Here is a 10,926-nt window from a genome sequence, read left to right on the forward strand (position 1 = left end):
TGGGTTATCTATTTAATATCCAAAAGGGGGATTTGATACTTATAGTTAGCAAGAAAAGTGGGGGACCACAGTCCTTTGGCCCCCTTGGCCCTGCTACGTTGTCGTGACATCGCAATCTTTTACTTCGTCTTACTCTATTCTACGTCGTCTTATTCTCTTACCCCAACCACCCAACCAAAGACCGCCTGGCATTACTTCGCAAGATCTTTTTGTAGTGACATAAACGAATAAAAAGCTTGCCAGGTTGCTTTTGAGTCACAGATCAGTACTGGCTAGTGGCGAAGCTAGCGAAAAATAGTTGGTCCTGATGTGAGTACAGGGCTACGCCCTTATTCAATAGACAACGCCCACTCAAATATTCTTTGTGCAGAGGAAACTGTCCAAAAATTCAGTATCAATTAAATGCTTAAGTGACATTGTGAAAAATTAATGACAAATAACTCCTTCTATAAAATGACTTGTTCTTGCTATCAGGTTTTTCATGTTTAAAAATCAATTAATTAGGTGGAAGCGGGGGGCTGGGGAGGGGGAGGGGCTGCAGCTCTCTAATAATTGTCAACATGTATTATATTTCCTTTATGACAGTGTACTGAATGGGAGCAAATCAACGGGCAGCCCCCCCCCCAATTATGAATTTTGTTCCGACGACAGTGATTAAATCTCAACAAAGGCCACCTGATAGGATTTAGCTGAAGAGGTTGCCTTTTTTAAAAAAATTATTTTATGTTGCCCACACCTTTACAGTCCAAATAAGAGTCTAAGCTGGGGTTAGCAAAATTTGACAATAAATGGGACCGGGGGTGACATATAGGGTTGCATAACATATACCTGCGTTCATAAGCGTACGGCGGAATTTTTACAGGGGGGGGGGGAGGCGGTAGGATTTTTGCCCGAGTACAGAGGCATGCATATATTTATGAGCCTGTTAGTGATAAGGAGCTTGACATAGGAATATTTTCATTACGAGTTCTTTTTCACCGAAATATCTAAAGTAAAAATAGTCAGTTGAGAGTTGAGCAAACCAATCAGAGACATGTTTGGGGGTACATGCTATCCTTATCGATTCTTCTATAATGTCTACTGTTCAGATTTAAAAGTTTGATGTAATTTTCTCATAGATAAGGGCAGCAATGTATAATATTTCCCAATATTTTATGTAATATCACTTAGAATACTACTATTAACTCTTGAATTCGACTACAGTCAAAAAAATGTGAGTCCCGACCCTTTCTATGTCCAAATGTATCAATCATCGCATTCATGTCACTTTTCAAAACTTCGTTTGAAAATTTCCTCTCGATGCTAAGTAGTGCCAATGTGAATCTCAGCCGTTCTTGGCCCATGGTTGATCTGAGATATGTTTTCAGCCGTCGAAGGCCACTGAATGATCTTTCAACTGAGCAAGATGTTGCTGGAATCGTTGCTAGCAATGTTGTTTCATACAGGAATGGCAGTACTTGATGCAAACCTTCTTTAAACACCTTTTGGACAAGCATTGCTGCATTATTACCATACGAATCAGAAGCGCTTTGCTTCTTGTAATTTTCAAAAACCATCTTATCATTTTTAAGGCACTTTTGGTCGATTTAATAATGCAACGATATTGACTCGTAGCTTTCAGTCTTTAGGTTATTTAAAGTCATTTCTGCCCGACTATTTGCGGAGAATTTTTGAAAATTTGCCCGACTGACATGGTTTTTCGAAAACTGGGGGGCTACCGCTCCCCCAGCCCCCCCCGGCCCGTACGCTTATGCCTGCGTTTGTTAAAATGGTCTTATAAATCTAAAAGACTACTCTAGATCTGATGAATCTAAATCCTTTCTAAAATATATTTAATAAACAGCGTTGGTAGTCGGTCATAACAAAGGAAAATTAAAATTCCTTTGAGCTCATGTTCACAGACTCTTACAAAATGCAATAGAAGTTTTCTGTTCTGTTTGTTTAATCGTGATTCTTACGATGACATCTTGCAAGTTTTCGTGGTAATTCAATACATGCCTATTGTCATAAGAACCATGACTTGGAATTTGGGTAGAAGATTATTATTTACAACGTCATTTTTTCTGCGTCCTCTTCTCGTACGTTGTTATAATTTACGTCGTCGGCATCATCGTCTTTTATGTTGTCCTTAACTTTCTCTACGATTCGTTTTCTACGTATCCTCGTCACTTTCTACGTCATCGTTGTTGTCGTCGTCGTTGTCGTCGTCATCGTCGTCATCGTTGTCGTCGTCGTCGTAGGCGTCTTCTACTTCTCCGTCGTCATTGTGAAGGTATTCTGGAAACTTGGACTCGCCTCGTAATAGATTCTGCCTCGATTAAATAGTTTCTTCAGAAATAATAATGGCGGTGACAGAAGATCACATGGATCCACTGTCCGGAGATGAAGCTGATGTTGAGGATGAGGAAAGAATCGATGAAGGTATGCTATGACAAGCGAAAAGTTACAAAGAGAGAATAAAGTAATGAACCGCTAAAGGTGGTGGTCATTGATACCGGCCCGTTCGCACTATGCTCTGGCCTGGCATAGGACCCATTTATTATTCGCACTGCAAATATGATAATGTTTGTCAAACCCAATGGGCTATTCCATTTTTTCTCCATACAGGGGGATGTAAGTAAGATTTCTGTTAATCATATATCCCCCGGAAAGTGAATTTGAAGATCATGACCACTCTGATTTTGATTCTTTCAACCCCCCGGAAAATTAATGTCATTCTTTTTAATGAATTTTCTTAACCCATTTGAGAAAAAATTGTACATTTTTTAATACTCCTTGGAAAACTTCATATATTTTTTCTTTCAACCCCCTGGAAAAAGCATACATTTGTCTGATACCCCCTTGAATATCCTTTGTGCCAGACCCCCCTGGAATTTTACTTCCATCCCCATGTACAGATATCAAATGGAATAGCCCAATAGTCTCATGCCAATTAAAAAACTTTTTCATGGCTAACAAAGTTTGTCAGACTTCTGTTTGCATTAGGCAGTTCTCTGAGATGTTTTATTGTTATCTAACACGTTATCGCGTTGCCATTATGAAATTGTACCTTTTCTTAAATCGTGATATGATTTCAAATAGCACCCTGGGCTTTATTATTGGTGTTAACATAATTCTGGAATGTCCGTCGTGTTACCTGCTGGTTATTATAGATTTTCATGAGACTGTGGGCCCGTACGCACTATGCTATGATATAAGTTTGTCCAAGTTGATAATCTCACGGTAATTAAAGGAACATTTTCAAATCTGACAAACCTTGTAAGATTTTCGTTTGCACTGACAACTACAGTGTTATGGCAGTCTATTTGATGGATAGGAGTCTATAAGCTTTTACATTTCTATTCTGTTGTGACTCTGATTGCTAATTAATGCCAGACTGGAAACTTTGTTACTTGTGCAGGCAAGTTCATACGCCTGACTGCACAACTGTGCACCTGAAATCACGCACTTTTAAGAAATTTGTATTGTTAATAATGTGAAATGTACTCAAATAGGGACTTTGCATGGCCAAAATGCAAAAGTGGGCAAATGGAAAATTTGAATGCACTGGCAATATATCGCGGGCGCACAACAAAATTTTCAGTCTGGCATTAATGTTAGAATGGATGAGGAAATCTCTTTACATTTAGGATGGCACTTGCTCCACTTGCTTCTGTCTCAAATGCAGTTTCAGTTATAAATCAGCAACAAAGCAATCTTATTTTGGCTTTTACATAGTAGCCATTTTATCGAAGACGCAAAACTATAAAATCATGCAGATCTGAAGTCTTTTGAAGCTTCCCTCAGCCTGTAGCATCCCTTTTTTAGAGCACACTTTATACAATAAATTAATATCTAATTTGCAGTTCAAGAAAAGCTTAAGGATGGAAGGGAACACATTTTGGATCATTCTAAATATTATGCCAAAATTATTAGTTTTATTCTAGAAAAAGGGCGGCTGTTTTGATCGAGGGGTGATTAACTCTTGCAAATAGCATACAAGATTTTGCCTAAAGCAAAAAGAATTTCTGGGGATTTTCAGATAAAACAATAGGATTTTCACAAAAGGTGTAAGAGATTTCCGTAGTTTCGGTTCATCTTTTCTTGAATATTGAGTACACAAGCACAGAATCGCAAGTCAGACAAAATGATGGCATCTCTTTCCTGTTTCATGCTGGTTAATCCTTGATTTTCATAAAAAAGTGCTGCTTCGGGGCTCTACCATGGAACCTTTGTGGGATTAGTGAGAATCAGGCTGTCTGGTGAAAAACAGATTTTGCCGTTGGCACGGTACCAATTTAACAGTTTCCTGAAAATCACATGATGCCTTTGAAGATGAACAATTGGGATTAACTTTGTAAGGTTTCAACCCTGTAGTGCGAACGGGCCCGTAGCCTGTGACCTACCGTGCTTTCTTTTTTTGGACACTACCCTGCTCTGGCCTAACAAACTTTAATGGGTACTGAATAAATAAAAACATGTGAAAAGAACAATCAAAACTCTTAGTAAATCAACAAAAGAAAAGCACTCAATATTTTAATTTACAAAATACATTAAACCTGTTTGTAATTTCAGGGGTTTGTAGAGGCTTTTGACCGTATTTGCAAATGCAAGAGAAAAATGTTATCGGTTAATTTTTTCTTGAAAAGATAGGTTGAACTTTAAATTTTTAAGAATTTTTTTTAATGTTTGCGTTGAAAAATTATCATTTTCAGGTAGTGTTTGCGAGGTGGTAACATAGTCAATTATAAGTAGAATTTGACTGAATCAGAAGTTAAAGATTACAATTTATGTACAAATGTAATTGAGGCTATAATTCATTTATTGTGTAGGACTGTTGACCAACTGCAGCAGCATAAACAAAATTAAACATAACTATTAGCAAACTTCTTGGTTCAACACAATCAAAGTTTCATTTAGCCCTAGATCTTATCCCAACTTTCATTTTGTTTTATTGTATTCAAGCCTCCAAAGAAGATGAAGCTGATGCAAAGAAAAAGAATATTGCTGGGATGAATGATGTGATTAGCAAAATTCTAGGCAAAGCAATTAAAGAAGATGAAATGGTAAAATGCTTACAATTCTCTGATTTTTCATTTGAACTACAACCACCAGGCCTTGCCCTAAAAAGTGTTTGATCACTTGCCTGCTACCCCAAAACCACAACTCATCATGTGCCACTAAGTATTATATAACTATGTATCAGAACAATGTAAACTGAACAGAAACCTTATAAGTGGTTGTTTCTTTAAATTTTTCCTAACACAGTCAACTAAATTTTAACATATACAACCTCTTAAGTGTAAGAAAGCCAAAAAATGTTTTTATTCTCAAAGCAAGACTCCTGCTGTGTTAATAATTTTTTATAATTTGATATCATTTAAGGCCTTGCTCTAAGCAAAATGAAGGTGCTCTATAAAAAAGAGCTCCTTAGAAACTCTAGGTGCTCTATTTTGTACCTCTAAATAAAATCTCCTTGAGAGCATCTTTCGAAAGCTTTGGAAGATTGTGAGCATCATATCGAGAGCTTTGGAAGAGCGTTAAATAAGAAATTCAATGATGATACCAAAAAGCACCATAATATGAAATAACAAAAACAAGCAACAAACACTATGTTAATATAAATATAGAAATGTAAGAAAACAAAGTCGCAAAATTGTTCAGATTTTCTAGATATGTAAGTTGCCATGTCTTGATGAGCTTTTATCACTGTCAGTATGACTACTGTTATGTTCAGCTTCACATATTGCTTCATCAAAACGCATGGCTTTAAGTCGAACATTTAACTTTGTTTCCTTTTTATATTATCCATTCTATAAGAAACGCTAGAACACCTTCTACTCACAAAAGCAAATGAGAACTGAAAAGCAATGTGATAATTTGGACGGAAGTCTGATCGCTGATTGGCACGTGTGATTTAAAGTTATTAAGAAAAAACAGAAAATATTACTTCAACAGAAGATTAACGCTTGCTCGAAAATCAAATAAATCTGCCGGAGAATATGCTTGATTGCCTGTGTCCTTGATTGTTATCAGAGGGTTATTAGAATAAAAATTGTATCGAAATCCCAACGTTGAATTTGCTGAATTTTTTCTCAAGGCCTGTTGAGAAGATTGTTTATGCTTGATCAAGTTTATTCAACAAATGTCAAAAACTTATTTTGCTCCGTGGTAATATTGCTTTTATGTTTTAAGGGGCTCTTTATATGCGCCTGCGCTCGATCGAGCACCTTTCCGGGCAAGCCTGATCATTTGTGTAGTATTGCTCCTAGATGTATAGTATGGTTTATTTATCATTGTTATTGTATCAAGCCTTATCTACAATTTTCATCACCCACACTCCATATCTCTGTGCATCCTGCCCATTATCCATCATTTCCCATGTCTTTGTCTTTTTATATTTCTGTCCCAAGAGTCTGCTCTCTTCTACAGTAGAATCCCGTTATAACGTACTTGGTTATTATGAACTTAATACCCTGTTTCTTTAAAGTATGTTATAACCGGATTATACTGTACTACCCTTTTGGCATTCTGTTTCTCAATTTCTCTCTCTATTTACTTTTTCATCTGTCACTTACAATTATTCATCAAACAGTTTTTGTTTATCAGGGTGTTGTATTGTCAAAATATAAGGAAGGGAAAAAAAGAAAACAAGAAAAAGAAGAAGAAGATGCTGCAAAGAAGGTATAATTTGTCATCTTGCATATACGCTATCTTCAGTTTCTCCTATTAAGGCTTTCTAAGCCTTCATAAGAGCCACATAGCCGTACATATTTATTAATGTCTTCAAGGCCTACAGGAGGAAATAATTACCCCAAGGGTGCTGCCAAATTGTAAATACTGCACTTGGTTGGAATCAAACTCCAGTTTGCAGTATCAAAAGCAAAATCATGCCACTAAGCCGAACAGCCTTAAGAAATGATTTCTGAAGTGAAATACTTAAAGTAATAGTGACAATTGTTTGAGATAAATAATAGTTAGGAACAGATGATGAAAGTGATGAAGAGAAATCAATGTGTTGTAAAACAGAATTTTGATTTAATTAAATTTTTAACTAATGCTATGCCCAGGCATACTGGGCTTCATCAGAGTCAATTAAACTTCCTCCTCCTTCTATTACACCTGTGCCTAAACCCTACTCATTGCAAGATGCACATAATCTGGCAGATGGTCCATCCTGTATACCTTCCTTCTAACATATTTAAAAATAATTGGTCAAGCAAGATTTTTTTTTACTTAAGGGCTTGAAGCATTTTCAAGCCTATGTACGTCAAAGGAATTAATGCAGACTTGTGCAGACAGAAAGAGTTTAATTCTGAATTCAGCTCTTTAGCTGCTTGAAGGCCAGCAGTTGCTGATTGGTCAAAACCAAGGAACCAATCAAGCTTTGGTCTCTCAATTGATAGTTTCTTCTTACCATAAATCTGTTAACAATCTTTTGGTGGTACAAAACTTGTAAATGGCTTTGAAAAAAGCAAACATTTAGTAAACTAAAGCTTTTTGTCTGACAGTCTTCATTTAAACTCTGAAGAGTGTCAGACGAAAAGCTTTAGTTTACTAAATTTTTGTTTTTTTTTCAAAGCCATTTATAAATCTGTTAAAAGAATTTAGTATTTCTTTAATCAAGTTTGGTTCTGGCAAAATGTAAAGAAATTGACTGTTAGTTGTGACTTGTTTGTAGGCAAGAGTCAAAACAAAAACTGAATTCAGGGAGAAAAACCATGTTGTTCCAGATAGATCTAATGCTGAAAAGGAAGTAGCTCTTCGCAAAATTGGTACAAAAGGAGGTTTGTCAATTCACATTCACTTCAGGCTAGCAAGTCTCGTGGATTATTGCATAGATTTTGCCTAGCATTGAAAGGATAGATAGTAAAAGAGAAAAAGAAAGGATAAAAGACCAAGATGATGTGGTTACCAAGCAAAGAACCAGTCTTGCCTTGTAATGTAACAATTTTTCCTTGATAAATCCAACATATTTGTCATTTTCTGCTTGATTTTCCATATTGATATGCATATAAAAATTACAATTTCTTGTTTTACAATGCCAATAATTTTACACCAATCATTGCAGTTGTGAAACTTTTTAATGCTGTAACAAAACACCAAAAGGAAGTTGACTCCAAACTTAAAAAAGCAACAACTGAGGTGAAAAAGGACAAAGGTATTTTTTGTTTCTTAAAGTGCTTCTTCTTTGAAAGCTTTTGTCAATCTTCAGTATTTTTATTCGTTGTGGATTCAAATTTTTTTAATCTGGCTAAATAACCACAAACACATACCCCTCTCCTCTAGGGGGGCCTAGAGTCTAAAATTCTCAGTGGGTCTACACTTTTGTTTTACTTTCTTAAGCTCTCTTTATGATCAATGCTTGAAACTAAAAACTTACAGGAATGTTCATTTTTTAAATATATAATTGTGCTTATCTTGTAAAATGTAAAGTAAGTAGCAGAAATTACCCCATCTCCCTTTTCTAAACTCAAAAGTACACCTTTTTCTTTGCCAACAATAATGTCTCTTGTTTTCCCAGTGATTGATTCAATGTCCAAGACTTCATTTCTTGACATGCTAAAAACGAATTCCTCGTCAAAGAAAGCCTTGAAAATGCAAGAAGAGACAATGGTAAGTTTTTCTTTGTCTCTGGTTGAAAATTTGATATGCTGTAAGGGGATGTTATCTGAAACAACCATATGTTGTTGTGAATGTAGACTTAATCAAGTGTTTTGCTTTATTCAGCAATGTTTTTGTATTAATTTGGGACATCATTCATATCGTACATATCATGTGGCTTTAACCACATTTCTTTTTTACTAAAATTGCTCCCTAGGCTCCATTGATTTCTAGCTTCTGTGAAAGATGGTCTCTGCTTTATGTCAGCTCTCACAGGCCTTTTGTTAGCTTGATTTCATCTTTAATCTAATCAAAATCAGACATGGAAATCTTACAGCCAGCTGGCCACACCTGGCCCTTTCAACGTTTTTGTCTGACCCACGTATGTTAGAACATGAACCTTTTTGGGTGCATTTTCCTGTACTTGATCTACACCACAATTTCATATATTTCTATAACCATTTATGTAATATAAATATCGTTCTGATAACAAGTAGCAGCTAAAATATAGTGTAATTTATTGCTTTTACGTTGGATGAAAAAGTATTCCACATAATAAAGTAATCATTGGTTTGGCCCTCCAAACAATCTGAAGTTTCTCATGTGTCCCCTTGTAAAAATTAATTGCCCACCCCTTTTCTAAATGAATTAATAGCTTTGAAAAAAGCAAACATTTAGTAAACTAAAGCTTTTCGTCTGACACTCTTCAGAGTTTAAAACGTCAGAACATAGATCGAAAACTTTACGCTAGAAAATATATATAACCACGTTGTGGATTGAAATAGGCCAATTAGAAAACACGAGCACATGACTGTATAGGTTGACCAATCAGTGCCGCTTGCCTATTGAGAATGTTACCAATGGAGTCCTAAGGTGAAAACGAACTCCTTTTGTCTACACAGTAGCTAAATGTGTAGTTAACTAAATGAATTAAATGCATCAAGAAATAATCATCTGTAGAAAGGTTTTTTTTGGCTACTAAAGGCTGCTGGAAAGGAAGCCCCGGCTTGGGACATTCTACGAGATGATTTCATGATGGGATCAAAAATGAAAGACTGGGACAAAGATGACATTCATGATGATGATGATGGTGATGATGTTGCAGCTGCAGAGGCGTTGGAAAGCAGTGATGATAATCAAAGTGAATGAAAGCCTTACAGTGGGGGTTAATTGTGGATGGTGTTGAACCATACCTGCAGATTCTCACTGTAGTTTTCCGCACTACTGGTCAAGAGACCAGTATAGGAGTATGTCAGAGATTCCATTAGATCAAATTGGCCGGTCTGGAAAGGGTCGAAATTTTCCAGCATTGGTCATTTCTAGAACTTTGCCAACGAAGGAGCACACGTGTGGATGAATGCAATGACCATTGAAATGACATTATCGCCACTTACGATAAAAATTTCAAGAGATAATGTAATTTTTGAATAATAGGCATTTACAAGTAACATTTTGCTGCGAATTTATGGGAGAATTTCTACAAGGTTTATATGACCTCTCAGGCCCTGGTATAGGTGCCGCTTATTAAGGGCGTCGAAAGGGGGGTTAGGAGGGGCAAAAGGTCCGGGGCCTGTGCACCGATGGGGCCCGTAATAATGTAATAAGATCTATTTACAATGCAAAAAAGCTACTTTTAGCTACTCATACGGAATCAACGCCTGTAATTTTATCGCAGAGAAAAATCCACAAGTCCTTGATTCATGTAAATGTTTTAGCACATTCTTGTAAAAGTCCTTAAAAACTTTTTCAACGATTGTATCTAAAAAGGGCGTTTCCCTTGTTCTCCGGGAAACTGAAGTGCGTGGCAACATGAAATCTTCTTAAGATGGTCCAGCTTTGTGAATCACCCCTGGGCCTGAGCTGCCTCTCGACAGCCCTGCCGGTCATGCATATATCACCAACCCCCCCTCCCACTTTTTTTGCAAAGTGATCGTTATGTAAATGTTATCCCAATCAGAAAGGTACTGAAACAAAAATTTTCTGTCTGTTATTAAGTGTATCGTTCGGTCTCAATAATGAAAATAAAGCTGCAAAATAACCTAAGCCCAGAAACATTCGATCTTTGAAAACAACGACACGTGCTTACACCAGAGCACAACAATGGCAGTGTATTCTCGTGAAAACAAGTTTAAGGTAGCTAGTAAGATACTATAAAGAAAAACAGAGGTAAGGCAAGAGAGGGGGGGTGGCTATTGATTGGCTAAAGTATGGTGGCTAGCAGCCTGCTCTAAATTGCCCCTCTTAAGTTTAAAGGTGCACAAGGAGTGAAATGGTTCTCTACATGTTTCGATATTGATTTTATCGCAAAGCTTGTTGTCACGCACATACTTTATTTTTAAACTA

The 10,926-nt window shown here is 36.5% G+C and overlaps 1 protein-coding gene across 1 annotated transcript; it reads left to right on the forward strand.

Annotated features, from left to right (window-relative positions):
• The first annotated feature begins 1,884 nt into the window (after positions 1-1,884).
• On the forward strand, positions 1,885-10,031 carry LOC135695592 (RRP15-like protein). The gene is made up of 7 exons (XM_065214723.2): positions 1,885-2,421; positions 4,945-5,045; positions 6,589-6,663; positions 7,661-7,766; positions 8,051-8,140; positions 8,504-8,595; positions 9,568-10,031. Exons 1-7 carry the CDS (start codon positions 2,343-2,345, stop codon positions 9,730-9,732), a joined length of 708 nt encoding a protein of 235 aa, XP_065070795.2. The 5' UTR covers positions 1,885-2,342; the 3' UTR covers positions 9,733-10,031.
• The last annotated feature ends 895 nt before the right edge of the window (positions 10,032-10,926 follow it).

Source organism: Rhopilema esculentum, chromosome 2, assembly GCF_057945365.1.
Source record: "Rhopilema esculentum isolate cy_ngs chromosome 2, ASM5794536v1, whole genome shotgun sequence".
Taxonomy (NCBI): Eukaryota; Metazoa; Cnidaria; class Scyphozoa; order Rhizostomeae; family Rhizostomatidae; genus Rhopilema; species Rhopilema esculentum.